This window comes from Chiloscyllium punctatum, chromosome 42 (genome assembly GCF_047496795.1).
Source record: "Chiloscyllium punctatum isolate Juve2018m chromosome 42, sChiPun1.3, whole genome shotgun sequence".
Taxonomy (NCBI): Eukaryota; Metazoa; Chordata; class Chondrichthyes; order Orectolobiformes; family Hemiscylliidae; genus Chiloscyllium; species Chiloscyllium punctatum.
The window spans coordinates 6699526-6722323 of NC_092780.1; the positions used below are offsets into that span (position 1 = coordinate 6699526).

At 39.6% G+C, this 22798-nt stretch overlaps 1 protein-coding gene across 1 annotated transcript in view; it reads left to right on the forward strand.

Annotated features, from left to right (window-relative positions):
• LOC140465691 (rho GTPase-activating protein 23-like) overlaps positions 1 to 22798 on the forward strand; it is a 265792-nt gene that overhangs the window by 172710 nt on the left and 70284 nt on the right. The window contains exons 13-19 of the mRNA XM_072561302.1: positions 5364 to 5654; positions 7807 to 7859; positions 13067 to 13161; positions 15824 to 15948; positions 16830 to 16985; positions 17400 to 17478; positions 22644 to 22717. Of these exons, the coding sequence (XP_072417403.1) occupies positions 5364 to 5654; positions 7807 to 7859; positions 13067 to 13161; positions 15824 to 15948; positions 16830 to 16985; positions 17400 to 17478; positions 22644 to 22717 (873 nt within the window). The remainder of the gene's footprint in view (positions 1 to 5363; positions 5655 to 7806; positions 7860 to 13066; positions 13162 to 15823; positions 15949 to 16829; positions 16986 to 17399; positions 17479 to 22643; positions 22718 to 22798) is intronic.

The window sequence follows — 22798 nt, forward strand, 5'->3', positions numbered from 1 at the left end:
GCTATAATAATCACTTCTAGGTCCTCGCCTACCTTAGCTTCCTTGTCATCAATTATTGACATGTTATTTGTGTCTTCCACTGTGAAGACAGACACAAAATATCTGTGCTTAAAAAAATTCCACAATTTGTCAGCCTCTGAGAGAAAGTTTTCCTCCACATCTCTTCCTAAATGACAACTTCTCGCTCTAAGATTATGCCCTCTGGCTCTAAATTCTCCTTCAAGGGGAAACTATTCTCCATATCCACCCTGTGAAGCCCAATCAGAATCTTTCATTTTTCAACACGGTCCCCTCATTTTTTCTAAATGTCAATGAGTACAGGCCCAATCTAACAACATAAAGCATTTTATATATTTGAGGTTTAGCTACTGTTGGTAATGTATGGAAACTTTCATTTGCAGTTATGTATTGGTTAATCTCTTATAGAATTGCAGAAGGGAAGGCAGTGGCAGAGTGATAATGTCAGTGGGCTAGTAATCCAAGATTCCTGACTAATGTTTGAATCCTGTTGTGGCACCTGGTGAAGGTTGAATTCAATAAAAATCTGTAATTAAAATGCTGGTCTAATGATGATCATTAAAAAACCCATCTGGTTCACAAGTGCCCTTACCTGGTCTGGCCTGCATGTAACTCAAGATCTTCAATAATGTGGTTTACTCGTACCTGCCCTCTGAGGGAGCCAATTAGCTTAAAGGCAATGAGAGGAAAAAAAAATTGTTGGCCCTGTAGCAATATTCATATTCCACATAAACTTCAAAAGAAGGAAGAAACAAGTCACCGGCGCGATGTCTTCAAGTGAAGCTGTCCAAGATGCACACTCATAATGTGGTCTCCATTTTAACACTAAATTCTGTCTTTATTTTAATGAAAAATAGACAATCTAATTATGAAAGTAGAGATGTAGAGTTGAGTTGATGTATTATGAGTCCTCTTTGTTGCAGACTGATGTGTTTTAAAAGATTTTGCATGACCTGATGTTTTTTTTAGAGCCAATTAAGTATTGTTGTTATTTAGTAAATATGACAGCCAGTTTGCAAACCACAAGATCCCACAGCAACACTGAAACACATGACCAAGTCATGTTGATTAAGAGATAAATATTGGACAAGAAAAGATTAGATTAGGTTAGATTAGATTACTTACAGTGTGGAAACAGGCCCTTCGGCCCAACAAGTCCACACCGCCCCGCTGAAGCGCAACCCACCCATACCCCTACATTTACCCCTTACCTAACACTACGGGCATTTTAGCATGGCCAATTCACCTGACCTGCACATCTTTGGACTGTGGGAGGAAACTGGAACACCCGGAGGAAACCCACGCAGACACGGGGAGAATGTGCAAACTCCACACAGTCAGTCGCCTGAGGCGAGAATTGAACCCAGGTCTCTGGCGCTGTGAGGCAGCAGTGCTAACCAATTCATCTTTTAATATCATGAGATGTTTACTCTCTCTTTGAGAAGGAAGACATGGAAACAGTCCAGGCTAACTGGAGAAGGTGAAACAGCCAGAATGTTTAGTTATGGGTATCTACTCCAGGAGTCCAAGTAATGCTCCTGGCTTACAAGTAATGAATGCTTGTCCAGGTGGCCAGTAAATCTGGTAGCGGGACGATCGATTCCTTAAGATATCAGCAGGGGCATCATCACCTTGCCTAGCTCTACCATAAGGTTTGCAATACTCGTCGTGCATGCATACGGAATAAGCTGCGAACCACATATTGCTCAAGCAATGCCAACCGGCCCCAAGTAGAAATGATGTTCATTTCCATGCTCTCCACTTGAACCTGGACTGCATAACAGAAGAATCTGTCCACAAATGTTTTTATTATACCTATTTTTCACATAGGAAGTCAGTTTAATTTGTTCCATAAATGAGATGTAAGCAAAGGACAAGTCGCAACTCAAAGGCAGTTGTAATTCATGTATACATTTTGCATCTAATGGAACCACATAATATTTAAGAAACAGCAATTAATTGAAATTTTCTTAAGTTTTCCTTTCTTCAAAAAAAGCCTCCCTCATTCCAGAAGCCAGGATTAGTGAGTAAACTTTCCTGTCATTCCATTATTAACCAGCTCTATTTTTATGAAAAAAAAACAAATTCTGGACTGATGTCAGGAAGTTATTCTTACAGGAAGTGAACAGCACATAGGATATTAAAACAGACACTCTGGAATTGTTTCACAAAATTACCTACACTACTCTTTCTGCTTCATCATCTGTTTCATTCAGTCTTACATTGCTTATAAATACTTACTCCGCGCTACTGCTTTTCCCAAAGTATTATTAACTTATTCAAAATACTGCTGTGATCATTTTGTTATTTCTGTTCATTTTGTACCAGTTCTATTTTGTTGGAAAAAAAGGTTAACTGCTAACAATTTACCTTGTATGATGTGTAGTATGATCTTGAACCTAGGGTCAACACCGAATAATGAATAAATAATAATTAAACTCTGTGGATACATCATGTGAAGTCATTCAATATTGAGGAATCATAATAGGGTGGCACAGTGGTTAGCATTCTGCCTCACAGTGCCAGGGACCCGGGTTTGATTCCAGCCTCAGGCAACCATCTGTGTGGAATTTGCACATTCTCTCTGTGTGTGGGTTTCCACCAGGTGCTCCAGTTTCTTTCCACAATCCAAAGATGTGTAGGTTACGTGGATTGGCAGTGCTAAATTGACCATAGTGTTCAGGGATACCTAGGTTAGGTGCATTATTCAGGGGTAAATATAGGGTAGGGGAATGGGTCTGGGTGGGTTACTCTTCGGATGGTTGGGGTGGACTTGTTGGCCCAAAGGGCCTGTTTCCTCACTGTAGGGTTTCTATTTAAAAAATTGATTCTATAATATCCTGATCCAAGCATCTAAATATTTTATATAACCATAAAGTGGTTTAAGTATGAACACTTAGTGTGAGTCTGTGTAGGATGTGGTTTCGTTTGTCAGCATCCAGCAATTTTAAGCACAACACAAAATTATAACTCTATGCTTATAAATGTGTGACAAGGGAGTAAAGCAGGCAGATTTTGTTGTTGTTTATGAAATCACATATAAAAGTTGCAATTTGATAGCTTTAAAGTTCTGTGATCAATTAAAAATGTAATTAATGATATTTAAGTATATTCTTTGTTTATGCAACATAATATTGATTTCACTCATGCTGGAATGCATATTACAAAACCAGTAGCTGATCAGTAAATAATCATTAATGTGCATTTTAACAATAGAGAATTAATTTGGTTTAGAATACTTTGTCTGCCATTCACATCTTAAGCACATAATCTAATTAGCAAATAAATCCAAAAATATTCATAAACTCAGCAAGTCAGTCAGAGCCTTAAAGAGAAAGGTAGATGTACTTATAAATTGACAGCCTTTATCAAGTATTCTGTAGAATGGCTCCCAAAAACAGCATCCTGTTTTCTGCTGTTTATCTTCAGCACTCCTCTTTTTGACATATCTGGGGAATTTTTTATATGTTTACAGCCCCCTTATAAATGGTTGGTAAATCCCATACCTTCTATTGCAGCATGCATACAGAGCTCACATTTCACCATCATAGTACTAACTGTAAGAACTTGTGATATAACTATCACGCCAAAGAAAGGAAAACTAAAGTTAGTGCAGTTATTTGTCGTGAGTACTGATGCCCATTTCTGATGGAGTGTTGTGCATGTTATCCTTGAATACTACCATCGTATCCTTAGAGCAATGTAGTATCAATAATGGGCTAGAAATCTAGGGGAAGGTTTTTTTTCAGTGGTGCAGAAGGATGGTAGTATTTTCAATATGAAAAATCCAACACAAATATAAGTTGGCTGTTGATTTATAGTGATCCCTTATAAACATGAATGGTAATTGCAGTGCTGTATTGGTTAAGAAGAATACTGCTTTTCTGCACAATCAAAAATGAATGAATGACAATTACTATTGGCTATGAGTAAATGAATTGGGGTAAAAGGATGTTACAGTTTAATGTGATCTGCTGATTTATATTATTATGTTACGCTGTCTGTTGTGAAATTTGGCTGTCTGGAAACAGAATTGGCTGGCCCATAGAAGACAAAAGATGGTAGTAAGTGGAAAGTATTCAGCCTGGAGCTCGGTGACCAGTGGTATTCCGCAGGAATCGGTTCTGTGATTTTTATAAATGACTTGGATGAGGAAGTGGAAGGATGGGTTAGTAAGTTTGCCAATGACACAAAAGTTGGTGGATAGTGTGGAGGGCTGTTGTAGGTTGCAACGGGACATTGACAGGATACAGAGCTGGGCTAAGAAGTTGCAGATGCAGTTCAACCTGGAAAAGTGTGAAGTCATTCATTTTAGAAGGTCAAATTAGAAAGAATACAGGGTTAAAGGCATGATTCTTGGCATTGTGGAGGAACAGCGGGATCTTGGAGTCCATGTCCGTAGGTGCCACTCAAGTTGGTAGGGTTATTAAGAAGGCGTATGGAGTGTTGGCTTCCATTAGCAGGGAGATTGAGTTTGAGCCGTGAGGTTATGCTGCAGCTCTATAGAGCCCTAGTTAAACCACACTGGGAATATTGTGTTCAGTTCTGGTTTCCTCATTTTTGAAAGGACATGAGAGCTTTAGAAAGAATGCAGAGGCAATTTACCAGGATGCTGCCTGGACTGGAAGACATGAGTTATGAAGAAAGGTTGAGGGAGCTAATTCTTTTCTCATTGGAGTGAAGAAGGATGAGAGGCAACTTGATAGAGATATAAAAAAATGATGAGAGGTGTGAATAGTCAGACTTTTTCCCAGGGCAGAAATGGTTATCACAAGGAAAAATAATTTTAAGGTGATTGGAGGAAGGTTTAGGGGAGATGTCAGAGGTAGGTTCTTTACACAGTGGTGGGTGTGTGGAATTTACTGCCAGCAGCGGTAGTAGAGTCGGATACATTAGGGACATTTTAGTGACTCTTGGATAGGTGCATGGATGATAGTAAAATGAAAAGTATGTACATTAGTTTGATCTTAGAGTAGGATAAAAGGTTGGCATAACAACAATGGCTGAAGAGCCTGTATTGTGCTGTGCTATACTATTCTATACTCATTTACTCAGTTTATTTGATTTTCTAATGATTTATTCTTCTGTTTCTTTATTTGTCCATTAGTTCTGCTCATTATTTGATGGCCCACTGATTTTTCAGTTATTCGATTATTTATGTGTCGCTCACAAAACCTTCGCTTTCCATAAATTAGGAGACTTATTTCCTTTAGTTATGCTACTTTTCATTTTATCCATACATGGAGACTAAACATACTTATTTGTAAAATATTAAAATAAATGTCATTCTGTTATTAACCAATTCGGTCATTTAAAGCTAATCATTGTTCTATTTCTTTTAACAGAGAGTTGTGAGCAGCATTCGTTCTTGGAAAAAGATGTATGCTGTCCTGAGATCACATTCCCTATATCTGTACAAGGATAAAAGAGATGCAACAACTTATGATTGTGTGGATGAACAGCCCATTTGTATTAAGGCCTGTTTGATTGATATTTCATACAGTGAGACTAAAAGGAAGAATGTTTTCAGGTTGACTACATCTGATTTCTATGAATATCTATTCCAAGCTGAAGATCGAGACGATATGTTGAACTGGATTAAAATTATCCAAGAGAATAGTAAAACAGAGGGAGAAGTAAGTATGATAAAAATTACTTCTTTTTAATTCATGAACACAACCCTTCTAGGAGTTAAGGGTGTCACCTACAACACAAGATACACCTTCAGAAACCGTCAGGTTTCACATCCCACTCAGTACAAAAGCAACTTGAATTTCCACTCTAATACTTCAAAGCTGAATACCTGATGTTTTAATATTTCTAGTAGAAGGACACATAAACCTACGTTTATAATTCATAATGATGGCACAGCAAAGATTAAAAGTTAGTGGCCTTGGCATTCATATAAACTAGGCCCTTTGAACCTGCTCTGCCATTCAGTGCGACCATGGCTGATCCTCTAACTTAGCCCCATATTACCGTTTTCTGTCAATACCCTTGATGTCTTTAACATCTTTTTAAAAATTGTCAATCTCGTTCTTAAATATACTCAGTGACCCAGCCTCTGCAGCCTTCTGTGGTAGCAAATTCCACAGGTTGACCACCTTCTGAATGAATAAATGTTTCTTCATCTCAGTCCTAAATGGCCTACCATACATACTGAGACTGTGACCCTTGGTTTACACTCGCGACGAGAGCAAACATTCTTCCTGCATCTAGTCTGTCTAGCCCCTCTAGAATTTTACTCTTTTTAATATATTCTCTTTCATTACAAGTAGTTCTTCTATGATATGGTGGTGCCATTCTTGTGCAAACCTGTATTATAGAAAAATCACGCTTTAGAAATGTTGGCAACGTAATTAAGTTAGAGCCAACACATGTTTTAAAAGTTTGTGCTTTAGAAACTGTCCCCAATTCGTCAATCACGTTACAGCAAATTTGCGTTCATGAAATGCATGTTGTAGCAGAATGATCTGTGTTCTAAACTCGTGAGTATAGGCACAGTTGAACCAATCTCTCATCACAAGACACTCCTACCATCCCCGGTGGCAGCCTAGTGAACCTTTACTGTACTCCGTCAATGGCAAGTATGACCTTCATTTGATAGCGAGACCAAAACTGCACGTAATCCTTCAAGTGTGATCTTACCAGTGGCATATATAACTTGCGTCTTCTGAAGAACTGTGGAATACTATTCTCATAAATGCTCATACTCTGCTGATTTTACTGTAGCATTACAGCTTGACTTGCCATTGACCCACTTTCCAAAGGAAGGAAATTCCATTAAGTATCCATTACTCTATTTAAATAAGACATTTTGTACAATTTGCAGTCTCATTGAAATTTAATAGTTGCTGATGATGCTCCCTCAGACTTAGGATACATTGGAGTGAAATGACAACAGTGTTGCTGATCTCCGAAGTAAAGTGTTTTATATCGTCAGAAGTCAGGTGACACCAGGTTATAGTCCAACAAGTTTATTTGAAATCACAAGCTTTCGGAGCATTGCCCTTCGTCAGGCGAAGTGAGAGAGAAGCACACAGACACAGAATTTATGGGCAGAGAGATCAAAAAATCATACTAATGGTGTGAGTAGAGTGTCAACAGGCTGAATAATAGGTCTCCGCAGATGATCAAGAATGTTAGATGGTGTGGGTAAAGTGTCAACAGCTGAAACACAACCAAAGGGATGACCTATAATCTGATTAATTGGGGCAGAGATATAATTTTAAAACATAAAAATGAGATGGTTTTGGAGACAAACCAAATGACTGGAATAACATAATAGGTATAAGAGTTACATGCCAAGGGTCGAACCAAAGTAATAAGTAATCCAAAACTGAACAAACTAATTAAGGTAGAGAAATCATAACCATTTATCAAGGTGATGGTGTCACAACAGGAAGACTTTACAGATACAGAAGTGTGGTGGGGCCATGTAGCACAACATGAAACCAAGATCCTGGTTGAGGTCATCTTCATTGGTACGGAATAGTCCCTCCCAGTTGGGGAACAGTTAAGCAGTCCAGGGCGTTCAGCCTCCAATCTTTGGGTAAGCATTCTCCAAGGCGGCCATTGAGATACACAACAACGCAGAATCGCCGAGCAGAAACTGATCGCCAAATTCTATACATTTCCATGCCTCCCTGTGTATATCAGATCCATTATATGGAGAATTGTGGAATAAGTGATGCTAACCAAAGATTTCAGAATGGTTGATCATCCTTTCTTCTTGATTACATATTGGTGCTAAGAGATTACTTTTTTATATTTGTTATTTATTATTAGGACATAAGTTCAAGACTGATCGAAGTTAAATTAAAGGAATACAGAAACCAGAGGTAATGAATCAGCTATATATTGAATTATTTGATATTGTCTTGCTCATGAAACAACTGATCAGAATTTTTCATCATTTGCTACTGAGTTAGAGAATGATTATCTTCCTCCCAGTCTACTTGTGCACTGAAACCTTTACCCTTGTTAGCCAAGGACGTTTCAGAAATAGTAAATGCTCAGAAGGGTATGAACAATGCTCTAAATCAGTTTTCCTAACTGATATTTTTCTTTTTGGGTCAGTGGTGAATATGATACAGTATCAAGTGTCCTTTTAAAAGTTGATTTCAATTGAACTGCTAAGTGTCCTGCTGAAAAGAAATGAATTTCTTTATAGTGTTCAAATTCCATATATCTTTTGAAAGTTGATTGCTTTCTATATTTATGTGTGCAAAATAACCACATATAAAGTGTTACTGGTGGTGCTATTGTGGTTCTGTGTGACGACTGTCATTTTGTTACTATTTTAAAAAGGAGAAATTCCAAAAGGAAATATTTTGAATATTTACCAGAATTTGGCAAAGTTCCTTTGGTATTCAAACATTATGCAGTACTATATTTGGTCTAACAGTGCAAGTTGTATTAGAACTAATACTAGTGCCAAAATATTGGGAGGTAAAGAACTCTATGCCCTCACTTAAAAAAAAAGTTTAAATTTCTAAAAAAGGCTTGTTTCAGTATATCATCAGTGGACGTTGAGGTTGTACAGGACGTTGGTGAGGCCACGTTTAGAGTACTGTGGATAGTTTTGCCACAGGAAGGATATTACTAAATTGAAGCAGGTTCAGAAAAGATTTACCAGGATGTTGCCAGGACTGAAGGGTTTGAGTTAAAAGGACAGGCTGGGACTTTTTTCACTGGAGCATAGGAGCTTGAGGAATAACCTTATAGAGGTTTATAAAATCATGAGAGAAATAGATAAGGTGAATAGCACTGGTCTTTTCCCTAGGGTGGGAGAGTTCAAAACTAAGGGGCATCTTTTTGAGGTGAGAAGCGAAAGATTAATAGGGACCTAAGGAGCAACTTTTTCACACATGGTAGTTCATATGTGGAATGAACTGCCAGAGGAAGTGATAGATGCAGGTATATTTACAACATTTAAAAGACATTTGGATAGATACATGAATAGGAAAGGTTTAGAGGCTTATGGGCCAAATGCAGGCAAGCAAGACTAGTTTAGTTTGGGAAGCATGGTTGGCAGGAATAAGTAAGACCAAAGGGTTTGTTTCCATGCTATATGACTCTATATGTGAAGTTTTACAGAAGCACAGTGACCTTATTTTGTTCTTTTGACATTCCTAGACTAAAGGTGTTGATTACCTTAATGGTTAGGTTTCCCACACATTGTATGCTTATGACATCATACCCATTCTTTTTATGTGAACCTGATTTGATTACAATGAATTCTGAGCCTTACTCTTACTCTTCTGCCATTCATACAGCACATTTGTAGCAAGGGTTTGATGGGTCGGAATTTGGTATCTAACTAGGTCAATTGTAGGACACAATATTGCTTTTCACTTTGAAACAAAATAACTAGACTCCAACTGAAAATTAAGATTGGGCCTTTCCTTTAACCAGATAAGCTACCCAAGAGTCTGTCATATCCTAATTCTTTTAGAAACCTTAAGTAGTAACTTTGTTTACAAATTATTGTTTAGTTTTACTTGATGGAACTTCCAATCACACTATTTCGATTAGGGATGGTTATTTGCTACATAATGGGCAATGTTTAAGTCTATTTTGACATCCAGACTCGGATTATTGTCTGCTTATTATTATATGCTGCAAATGGGACCTTGCTGAACCCAAATTCAGTGTTGTGTTTCCTACAATTTTCAACAATAGGTACTATTACAACCAAGACTGGAGGAGTGTTGCATTGCTCTGGTCCCTCAATTCCATGGGTTGCATCATCAAAAAATATATTTTTCCAATTACCTAGATGACCAGTTAGATACCATTATGTCACTTTTTAAACAAAAAGGCCTTTCAACCAGCGTGGGTTGTTTTGGAGTCTGTTGCTTTGATGGACTGGCACATATCAAGTCACTAATTATGCACATTTATCTTTGAAGTCTTCTAGACACAGTTTGCTCAGAAATCATCATTTTGGAATTCTTTCAATTACACTTTCAAATAGATTTTACCCTGAACTTGTGTGGAGAATTTTCTTCTCAGTAACAGAAGAGATCAGCTGGTTTAAAGCAGGCTTCCCTCCAATTCAGAAACAAAACAGACATTGTTGGAAAAATTCAGCAGGTTTGGCAGCATCTGTAGAGAGAAAGCTGATTTAATGTTTTAGGTCAAGTGACTCTTCTTCAGAACAGACACTTCCACCTGCCAATTCAGCTTGTTCTCAGCAAGCCTCCCTCCAACTCTAACTTGTTTTTGGCAGGATTTCTTCTAATAGAGATAGATAAAGCAAGAACATCTCTGAGTTAGTCACTGTTCAGAAAATCCTACAGCAAACCAAGCAGTTATCACCAGTCAACCATGTTGCTGCTGTTTCTTTTATTCATGAGCTCTAGTTTTATTCAAATGTTTGAAGTGTGGCACTGTATTAAATATGTTATGGAAGCCCAAAGTATTCTGATCAACTGTTACCTCTTGGGGGGAAAAAAAACTCTAGCAAGTTAGTTAAAATTAATTTTCCATTAGGAAATTTATACTGGCTGTACTTAAATATTTGTCTCTGGTACTATTATGTTGTCCCAAATTATTGATTCTAGAAGTTTTCAGCCACCATAATTAGCTGACTGATCTGCAGTTGCTTGACTTATTCTTGCATCTTTTTTTTTGAATAAGACCATAATGTTTGCAGTTTGTAGTGTTGGTGTGGAATTGATGGGCCAAGTGACTTGGTTCCATACTGTGATTCTATGATCCCTCTAAACCTTCTATATTTACTGTTGTTTTAAATTATATTTTCTACCTGATGTCTGTCATAAGTGCATTTTTTGTCTTTTGAATCATATCTTTTACCTCTTTTGTCATCCAAATAACTCTGAATTTGTTTTCCTTACTTTCCCAATTAAGGAATTAACCTTAACTGTGCTTGAGTAGTTTTATTTTGTTGACCAGTGATTAAGAATGTTTTTCTTGGTGGAAATTTTTTTATAGCTCAAATTTTAAGAATATGATCAGTCTTTTGCCCGGAGGGGCAAGTCAAAGGAAATTCTACTGTAGAACTAGTTTCTGCTCATGTTGACTTTCTCAATGGTAAAGAGAAGAGATGGCTGAAGTTACCATGAAGGTCTTACCTTCTCAACTTTGTGAGGCATGGTGACCCTCAGTTAAAGTTCACCACCTGCCTTTGGCTCTCTGAGACTATGGCAGCATATTAAGCACTCACTGGAGGCGGAATGTCCACAGTATCCCCTTTTTCAACCATCAGTGCAAAAACGAAGGCTTCACAACAATCTCTAGCAGAAGTGCCAAGTAGATGTTCCTTCTTGGCCTCCTTTGAGGTTCTCAGCATCACAGATGCCAGTCATCAGTCAATTCAGTTTTCTCCATGTGATATCAAGAAATGGCTGGAGACTCTAGTTATTGCAAAGACTATATTCCAACAATAACATTGAAGACTAGGGCTCTAGAACTTGCTGCAGCCCTAGCCAAGCTGTTCCAATCTGTATCCCCTGCAGGCCAAGTTCAAGCAGGCCAATTATAGCCCCATCAATCTTCACTCAATTATCAATAAAATGATTGCTGGTTTGATCAATTGTGCTATCAAGAAGCACATGAGAACACCACCTGCAAGATGCCCACTTGCTGAAGCCAAGCACCATGTACACCTGGAAATGTATACCATTCCAACATTGTCATTGGATCAAGGTCCTGAAACTCCCCCATTAATAGAATTGGGTGCACCTGTCTCAAATGGACTGCAATAGTTCAAGACCAGAGTTCACACCATCATCTCAAGGCAATTCGGGATGGACAGAAAGTACTGGCCAAGCCAGCAGAGCCCACACCCCTTGAATGAACACAAAAGGGAATAAAAGATGGGTTACTATAAAATTGACTGAATGAAATTGTGTATTGTAGCTAAATCAGCAAAGTAATCTAACCAGGGGACAGTGAGATCTGCAGATGCTGGAGATCAGAGTTGAGTGTGTGTTGCTAGAAAAGCACAGCAAGTCAGGCAGCATCCGTGGAGCAGGAAATTCGAAGTTTCAGGCCAGAGCCCTTCATCAGGAATGAAGCTGGGAGCCTCGCAGTTGGAGAGATAAATGGGAGGGAGGTGGGGATGGGGAGAAGGTAGGTGGGGCTGGGGAGAAGGTAGCTGAGACTGCAATAGGTGGATGGAGGTGAGGGTGATGGTGATAGGTCGGAGAGAAGGGTGAAGGGGAATGGTGGGAAGGAAGATTGACGGGACAGGTCATGAGGATGGTGCTGAGCAGGAAGGTTGGAACTGGGGTAAGGTGGGGAGAGGGGAAATGAATGTGGTGAAGTCCACATTGATGCCCTGGGGTTGAAGTGTTCCAAGGGGAAGATGAGGCATTCTTCCTCCAGGCGTCGGGTGGTGAGGGAGCGGTGGTGGTGGAGGCCCAGGACCTGCATGTCCTCTGCAGCGTGAGAGGGGAGTTGAAATGTTGAGCCAAGGGGTTGGTTGGTGCAGGTGTCCCAGAGATGTTCTCTAAAGTGATCTACAAGAAGACATCCAGTCTCCCCAGTGTGGAGGAGACCACATCTGGAGCAATAAACTTTACCAGTTTCCTCAGTTCCCCTCCCCCCATCTTACCCCTGTTCCAACCTTCTTGCTCAGCACTGCCTTCATGACCTGCCAATCTTCCTTCCCACCTATCCGCTCCACCCTCCTCTCCGACCTTTCACCATCACCCCCACCTCCATCCACCTATTGCACTCTTAGCTACCTTCTCCCCAGCCCCACTCCCCTCCCATTTATCCTTCCACCCTCGAGGCTGCCAGCCTCATTCCTGATGAAGGGCTCCTGCCCGAAACGTCAATTTTCCTGCTCCTCGGATGCTGCCTGATCTGTGCTTTTCCAACAACTCTCAAAAATAATTTACCTGCCTACATTGAAAGGTTTACTAGTGAATTGGTCAGATAGCCTTAAATTCAATCCCGGAAATTTCTGAATTATTTGGACATAGCAATGTGTCAAAACACAGGTAAATAATTACTGTACTGTTACTTTAATTTTAGCTTCTTCCTTAACTGATAATGTACCTGTGTTGCCTTGCAGCCCCGCAAATAACAAGTCTGATTCTTCGCCAAAGGGATCTCGTCATCATGTCAATCGGCGTCCACGATCTCCCAGGCAAGATAATGTGAACAAAGGTAATGTAGTTCAACATCTTGTACTATAATTACCACAGGCATAATACCCATTTAGTGCTACAAATCTTATAACTTTCCATTCATTTCAATGATTCACATTGCAACTAAATCTCCATTTATTATTAGTTAAAACAAAGTTTAAAGTTACTTTGCAATGATTGTGATATTTTTACTTAAGAAATGAGTTTAACTCAGATATGACAAGCTGAAGGATTTTAATGTAAGGAAGATTATTTTCCCCAGTTTTGGAGTCAACCATATGTAATTTAAAGTTCAAGTAAGATAGTGAAAGGAAAGCTTGTCGAAAATTTCTCTTACAGTTGTTTTGCCACATTGCTTCCCTGGCAGGAACATTGCATGTAATTTTTGTTGGAAATTGTTGTTGTTGAGAAATTTAGTTGAAGAATTATGGTTCATGGAAGACATCACAGGTCAGGAGAGAAGACTATGTAAATATTACTTAGTTAATACAAAGAATAATATTTGAGAGTGTAAGATTATGGAAAGTGATCAAAGGAAGTGAGAGGTTTTATGGAAATTTTGAGGTTCATGCAAAGGTTTGAGAAGCAGACATATGTTTCTTAAATCCTATAGAGCTTCATTGTTCTAGTGTTATTCAGTAGGAATGTGGTACTGTTACATTTCCACAGCAGAACTACCAGTGGGATGAATTGCCAATAGAGCTGTTTCCCTCAGCAACCTAAAGATGTGTAAATAAAACACTTGCTTGACTGTATCTGCAAGAGTTAACTAATGCACCAGAGGGCACTCTTGTTCCAAGCACTATAGTGTCTTCATGCTTCGCAGACTTCCATAGAGAGGGAAGAAAAATGGAAGACTGTTGCTTCAGCTGAGGGTATTGCTGCACAAAGACTTGTCAGCAGGTAACTTCCCTAACCCAGCTGAAAAACATTTGGGTTACCTTGGAAACAAGGAATAAATGAAGAGGAATTGTTCTGAAAATCTGTAAATCCTTAATTCTGCAATGGTTTTAAATGAACTTTGTGTGTTTTTTAAAAAAAAGCAGATATAATCCGGCCTATGGCATACTCCTTTTCTTAATATACATTAGATCCAAATATTCCTTTCAAATTCTGAGAAGGGATGACCTTGTTAGTAGTTGGGATGCCTCTAATCCACTTCCAAACTGCACAGTCTAAATCTTACAGAAATCTATAAAATGTCAACTAGATTGCAAAAATTTGTTTGTGATGCTCTCTTCCTCAATTCTCATCAGTATGTACTAATGCAGAAGTATTAGTAGTTAAATTTTAGGTGAATTTTCATTATAACCAAAGCTGGATCCATGGACTTAACCTCTTCGCCCAACTTTTAAGAGTTACTGACTAATCAGTTGTTGTGCTTTCCAGCCAAGTATGCTGCTGGGAATGCAGTTGAGCAATTCTAGAGAAGCAGTGCCTGTCAAAGAATTCAATATGACCTTCTCTTTGTTACTTTTGAGAGTTTGCCTGTGGCAAAGATCACTAACTACATTTTGCTTGTATTGCAAAACTGAGGATCTTTGTAGGAATAGAAAATAAATAAAAGTTTTTAAGTTTTTTATTGAGAATAACAATTAGAAGAAATTTGCCCATTGTATTTATGATATTGCTAACATGCTACAATCAGAAAAAATCTCAAACATAAACAGAAATTACTGGAGCAATCCAGCAGATCTGGCAGCATCTGTGGAGAGAAAACAGAGTCAACATTTTGGGTCCGGTGACACTACTTCAAAAGAAATTTCACCTCACTTCCCTTAGTAAATGATCACATATCACCATAATAGAACACTGCTTTTGTTTTTAAAATGATATTTATTTTTTTAATATTTGAATTTAATTAGAAAATCACTTAGCTTACAAATATACAAATGTCCTTGAGGAAAGGAGACTGCCATCCTTAACCTGCAGCAATGTGGTTGATTCTTTACTTTCCTCTGAAATGGCCTTGCTGAAAATGTGTTGCTGGAAAAGCGCAGCAGGTCAGGCAGCATCCAAGGAGCAGGAGGATCGACGTTTCGGGCATGAGCCCTTCTTCAGGAAGGGCTCCTGAAGAAGGCTCCTTCCTGAAGAAGGGCTCATGCCCAAAACGTAGATTCTCCTGCTCCTTGGATGCTGCCTGACCTGCTGCGCTTTTCCAGCAACACATTTTTCAGCGCTGATCTCCAGCATCTGCAGTCCTCACTTTCTCCTCTGAAATGGCCCAGTAAGCCATTCAGTTGTCTCAATTGCTAGAAAGGAAATAAAATGAAATCAGACTGACAACCTGGCATTGACTAATGCATCAGAAACACAGTCCTGTCGACCAACAAAGTCCTCCTTGCAAATATCTAGGGGGTGAGCTATCTCACAGATTACTTATGCCTGACAGTCATGTTCTTAGATTCACCCTTAATACACAACATCCCAGACAATACCCACCAGAAGGACAGACCCAACATAAGTAGCAGTACAGTGTGATACAGTCACGAAGGTGTGTTCCAGTTTTCCTTACCGTGGATCGTAGACCCCACAAAGCCTTATAGCACCTGATTAGTCAGTACTCCCACGTGTTAAATATCACCTGGAAGAAGCAACGATGGTACAATTACTGACTGAACCTTCCCCATAAAGTTATCTGGCTTAGGTTTCACATTTTGGCTGCCTGTTTATTTTTCCAGATGAAGGTAGTCTTTCGAAGGACAAGAGTTCTTGGTTGAACATAATGAAGAAAGCCAAGAAAACAGTTTCAGGAGCAGCTTTTGGTGTTCGATTAGAAGAGTGTCAACCTGGTATAAATAACAAGGTAATTAGCTGTGTTTTACTAGGCTGTGAGTATTCACACTTTAACACCTTGACATAGATACCGGATTAGTATTTTAATTAGGGTTTTATTTCTGCTGTAGTTTTCTTTCCCTAAGTCGCTCCGTCACTCAATCTAATTCTCCTCTAAGACACACTGAAACTAAACTCTTTGAACAAGTTTTGGATCTCTACTCCTACTACCTTGTTAGTAGTTTGCCTTGGTACCAAATTTTGTTTGATTGCTGTGAGTGCCACAACATGTTTTACTATGTATTGAGCATTAGTGATTAGGGGTTTATAGCATTGTTGTAATGTTACTGAACTAATTGTCTAGAGATATGGAATAAGCTCTGGAGGCATAAGTTCAAATCCTTTCTTGGAAGATAGAAAAATCTGAGTTTGATTAACAAATCTGGAATGAAATGTTAGTTTAATTTATTAATGACCCTGAAATGATTGGATTACCATAAGTATTCATGCGGTTCATTAATATCCTTTGGAATGGTATTCTACCTTTCCGCACATCCACAGCAATTAATTGACTCTTAACTGTCCTCTGAAACAGCTACCAAGCCGCTCACTTGTATCAGGCCTCTACAGGAAATATGTTTGTGGGTACATTAGCTATTGAACCAGATAACTTTAAGAAGATGGTACTAAGTTAGTCAGTGATGAGCAAGAAATTCTGGCCTTGCTAGAGATGCACAGATCCCAAGGTCAAGTGAAAAATATAAATGTAAGTCCCTTGTTTAAATTTGTTTTGGTGGTGATGGATATAATTTCATCTATTATTTGTTTCCATTTTAGACTTAATGAAGCCATCACACTGCAATATTTAACCATGTTGTTCAAGTATTTGCGTGTTTGTGTTTGTTCTTTCAGTTTATACCACTGATAGTGGAGATATGTTGCAAGTTGGTGGAGGAGAAAGGTTTGGAGTACACAGGGATCTATAGGGTACCAGGGAACAATGCCATGGTTTCCAGCCTACAAGAACAACTGAATAAGGGAATGACTGATCTAAATACCTCCGAAGAAGTAAGCTTCTGATTCTTTTACAAGCACATTACTACCCCTTTTTCTTGTTTTGTACGTTCATCAGTAATTTAGAGGTATATTTGAAGGAAATTAGCTAAGAACCATTAACAGTTTGCTCACATTTCTGATAGGACTGTACAAAGTGCTCTCTGTTGAATATCAGCCTCTAACCACAATCTGTAGCTGTGGTGACCATGAGTAAAAGTTAAACATCATTTAGTACTGTTCATTTAGATAGATAGAAGAAACTTCAAATTTGAATCATGCCTTCAAGGAGGTATCTGTATGCGTAGTGGCAATTTTCTACTGTAGTTTCTATATTCCACAAAAGAATGGTTAACAGTGCAATTTATATTTGAGTAGTGTCTAATGGCACATAATGGCTGTCTGTATTGAGTAATTTTGTCTTTGCAGAAATGGCAAGACTTGAACGTGATTAGCAGTTTGCTTAAACTGTTCTTCCGAAAGCTTCCTGAGCCTCTCTTCACAGATGGTGAGTAAATCATTAATACTGTATTGTTTTCAGTTAGATAACAGTCATTATACTAAAGTTAGAGCAATAAATGTCTTTTTAAGGAAGTTGAAACCTGTAGTTGTAAAGTTGTTTAAAATGATCCATTAAGTTTCACATTAAAAAAAAATGTTTTTCAGTTATTTAGTGCATTTTCACATTTGACCAATGTGCCAAAATGTTTCTGAAATAACTCCAAGGAGCCAGGCATCTTGTGTCCAAGTCACCCTTTATTTACATGTATACAGTGCATAGGTGCTGACCAGCCAGCTTAAAGCCAGTCTCTAGAAATGAAGAGATGCTCTGAATCTCTGGTTTATGTCATCAGCTAGGTCTCCATGATTGGCCCAGGTTAACAACCCCAATCAAGGATCTCCATGAAGGAGATCCACCGCACCTTCAACCTTCATTACAATTACTACATTGCTCGCACCTCCACTTCCTCTCTTTCCCCCCCCACCCCAAAAAGGTCCAGAGGTGTAGGCCTGTTCTTTTCATTGGAGCTTCTCCTGGAATGTTTGTGTCCCAAGTCCAGTTCCTCCGACTTGGACATGGGTGGCGTGTATCAAACCATACCCTGTCTCTTGCACCCAGAATGTCTTGGAAGAGTTTCCTCCACTTATTCAGGTAGAACGGTATCAAGGCTGCAGCCAGCTCAGACTCTGAGATTTCTTCAACGCTAGACGGAGTTTCTGACAACCTTTTTCTGGCTGATCTGAGGGGCTAGGTATGTTTTGCTCCTGCCTTGTCTGCAAAAGTAGCAGCTTTCATGTGATCCACATTTGTTCAGGACTGCCTCACCTACCCAAACTTTGTATGTCATGGGACCTGCCCTCATATCAACCTTGCCTCAAAGCCGTGGTGGGCCATTTCCATGGTTTTTACACCAAAGTTTGTCCCCTGAAGTAAACTCGATCTTTCGTTTAGAGGAGGCATGTGGCCAGCATTGGCATTCCTGCTGTTGTCAGGTTTAACCTGGTGTGGGGTCTTATCCCCGTCAGCAATTCTACTGGAGCTACATCTGGAAAATGTTCTCCATGGTCCGCTGGAAAATGGCACAGGCTGATGATACCCCAAATGGCAGTCTTGTATATTGGTACAAATCCTAATGGGTATTAGTTGTGGCATACTTCTGAGACCCCTCATCTAGTTGCAATATCAAATATACATGGCTCATGTCCAGCTTCATGAAGGACAGACACGTGCACCCCCACCCCCCTCCCCCACCCCCCCCCCTGGTTTTGCATACAAGTCCTCCATGTGAGGGATTGGGTATTTGTCCAGCTGTGAGAAGCAGTTTACCATTTGCTTAAAATCCCCACAAAGATGAACTGAGCTGTCGGACTTCACAATCAGTATGACCAGTGCTGCCAATTCTACAGTCTGCGCTTGTTTGATGATTCCTTCGCTTTCTAACCTCCTGATTTCTGCCTCTACTTTTGCCTGTAATAGTCCTGGGCAGGCCTTACAGAATTGCGGAATTGCTTCCTGGTCGGCATGTAAGGAGGTCTGGGCTCCTGACAAACCTCTGCCTATTTAATTAGGACTTTACTCAGGCAGCCATTTTCTAATCTGGAGATGTTGAGCCACTCAGGATGAATCTTTCTCAACCAATTCTGCCCCATCAATCTTTGACCCAAGCCTTTTTCTACAATCAGTAGTAACTCCTTCTCATTGGAGACTGGAATCAGTTGTACCCTTAATTTGCAACAGTTTCCCAGTGTAGGTTCTCAATCTAGCCGAGGTCTTGAGCAAATGTAAAGGTTAGAGTGCAAAGCGAATCTTCTTAAAGACTGGTTCTGCAACCGCCGATATAGCTGTGCCAGTATCAACTCCCATGAGAATTGGGTGACCATTTAACTAGACATTTATTTTGAGTACTTATTATTTGGATGTTACTAAACAATTTAACTCTCCCAAACCACATGTAGGCCGACTTTCCAGAGTGAACATCTTCCTTGATACCAACCTATAAGTTCTCTTACTCATGTCAGGCCTCTTAAGCCGCCTTTGTTATCGTGAGTCCACATACTGGCAGAAACTACAATGGCTTTTTTCAGCATTACTCAAATTCGATGCAACCAAATGAGCAAATTAACCAGTAATTCATTGCATTGCTTTTAAATAATCATACTGTGCACACATTCTGAAGAAGGGTCACTGGACTCGAAATGTTAACTCTTTCTCTCCACAGATGCTGCCAGACCTACTGAATTTCTCCAGCAACTTCTGTTTTTGTTTCTCATTTCCATTAACCACAGTTCCTTGGTATTATTTTCTTATGCTATGTACATGTTGGCTTCTTTGTTTAAATTATAGCCACTGTACTTTAAAGTTGTTCTTTGAAACTTTACTCATTGGAACAAAGGCCAGGTGGATCTCATTGACCATGAAATCCTTGATTGGGGTTGTTAACCTGGGCCAATCAGGGAGCCCTGGCTGACAGATATAAACAGGAGATTTTCATGCACTTTGTGTCTCTCACTGTGTCTCACACCTGCACACACACACACCATGGGTACTGGGGAAAAATATTAAAAATTAAATAGGAGATTCAGAGAGTCTTTGTTTCAAGGGACTAGAGCTGAGCTGGCTGGTCAGAGCCTGTCCATTATGCACTTATAAATAAAGGATGACTTGGTGATGAGATACCTGCCTCTATAGTAATTTCAGGAGCGACAAGAGAAGACAGTATGTTCCTAAAAACAATTTGCTCGCAACAGTCGTCTTTGAGTTGGGGTAAGCATGTCTGGCGTCATGTCTTTATTCAGGAAGTTTGATCCATTCAATCCTGCCAAACATTGGGCCCAATATTTATTCCAGGCAAATGACATTGGGGCAGGTGAAAAACACGAGTAATTCTTACTGCTTGCTGACTGCAGCATTTTCAGTTATTAGCAGCCTAACTTACCTCCAGCACCAAGCGCTAAAACCTGTCAAGAGTTGATGGATTTAGAAAAGGAATATTAGAGCCCCTAATTCTGAGACACTATTGGTTTTATTTGGCAGTTTGAGAACCAGGGGAATTCATATTCAGATTTTTGATGAGATTAAGATGACTTGCAGAGGCATATGATTTTGGATTAACCCTGAATGAGATCCTGAGACACCGTTCAGCTGAAGCCCAACCGAACTAAACAAAGCACTACACCCAGCTTTGTCATTAGAAAATGTGGCAAGTGGAGCATGTGAGCTACAGTGCATCTCAAAGGACACTCACTTATCCGAATGAGCTTGGAGAATACCACTTGAATATAGGCAATCGTGGATACTCATGCAGGGCATAGGCTGAGCAAAGGGACCGTAGGTCAGTCCACAGCAAACACCAAAACAAAACAAAACAAAACTGAGCCTTGACCAAATGTCTAAAATGTTTCTTGGATCTGGCTGAAAAGTCGTTGTAGTTGCTGCCAGTATGTGGCCTCACGACAACAAAGGAGGCTTTAAGAGGCCTGACGTGAGTCACAGCCAGTTGTAAGACCAAACGGTGTCTCAGCATCTCATTTAGGGTCAATTCAGACGCAGTGTATGTACAGGTTCTTTTAGTCTACAAAGAGCAAAGCCCAGTGTTATTAATAATATGTAGTTACCAGTACATGGAAGTATGGCATAATTTTTCATATTCTCAGAACTACTTCCCAAATATTGCTTAATCATGACATCACATCTAATGTCAGACATCGTGTTGTGAGATTAGATGATCAGAATTTGTTTTGATAACATTTGCAAAATTATGAATGTGTTTAAATTTGTCACTGTTTGGTTCTGAGAAGTTCTCAATGTACCTCAGATTATTCCAAAAAGATAAGGTATCAGAAATTATTTAGCAACAAGTGAAACCAGCTGTTTTTCAGTACTACTATGGATTAGCAACACAAGTTGCTACAAACTGCCACAAACAGGATGCTGTCATCAACCAAAAAGAGACTATGCCAATTACACAAATAATTAATCTTCTATATATGCACCTGATGTGTGTGATACTAGGTATGTAGTTCAAAGTTTGGGAGAAGATTTGTAGCTCGGGTGCTCGTTGTTGTGGTTCTGTTCGCCGAGCTGGGAATTTGTCTTGCAAACGTTTCGTCCCCTGTCTAGGTGACATCCTGAGTGCTTGGGAGCCTCCTGTGAAGCGCTTCTGTGCTGTTTCCTGCGGCATTTATAGTGGCCTGTCTCTGCCGCTTCCGGTTGTCAGTTCGAGCTGTCCGCTGTAGTGGCCGGTATATTGGGTCCAGGTCGATGTGTTTGTTGATAGAATCTGTGGATGAGTGCCATGCCTCTAGGAATTCCCTGGCTGTTCTCTGTTTGGCTTGCCCTATAATGGTAGTGTTGTCCCAGTCGAATTCGGACCATCATTTAAATGGGAAGCATACCTTCGCAGCAGCCTCCTGGTCCCTGGTTCCAGAACGTTCCCTATAATATGTTTCAGCCACGGGGACCCGCGGATACGGGGTTGCCCTGTACTTCATTCACTATAAATGCTTAGGATGTTCTGAGGTTATGAAAGGTGCTTTGTAAATGCAGTTAGTTTTGCACTTTCTTGAGCATCCGGATAATATCCTGCAATGGCTTCTCTTCCTCACCATGCACCCTTGTCTCTGAAGTCCCCAAACGATCCAGCCTTGTACTCCTCCTGTGTCTTATCTACAAACTAGCCCTTGATGCTGAAGACATCACACTGTACCTAATAACCACGTCTTTTGACATATTCTATGTCTCTGTGTTGTCAGACAGCTTATTTGGCATTGAGGTCTCCAAGTATGCAATAGGAAAATTGAAACTATTGCTTCAGCACTAATCATAAATACCATTCCCCAGTTACAAATTCTATTCTTCCACCTAGTCACCAGTCAGCCTGAACCAACATAAGAACTGAACCCAGTCACATCCCATTTGACCTTGAGAGAAACTTCAGTGTTTCCATATTATCTCCATCAGCAGGCCTAGTTTACTTCCTCTTGTGCATTGATTTAATCACAAAATCTCCGTGTTTTGCTTTCTGCAGTGTTCTTCAGGCTGACCTCCCGTTTACACCTGTTGTAGTTTGAGATCAGCCAAAAGTGTGCTTCTGACCTAGATGTGATGGCAATACCAGCAGAACCAAGTTGCTAAATAGCTAACTATATATTGATGTTCCCTGTACTTTACAGATAAATACAATGATTTCATTGAAACCAACAGACTGGAGGATGCGGCAGAAAGACTTCAAAGATTTAAGAAACTGGTAAACCCGATAGATTACATATCCTCACTATAGCTCCTAGAGTATATTCTAATTCTAGTTAACTATACATGTACTTGTATT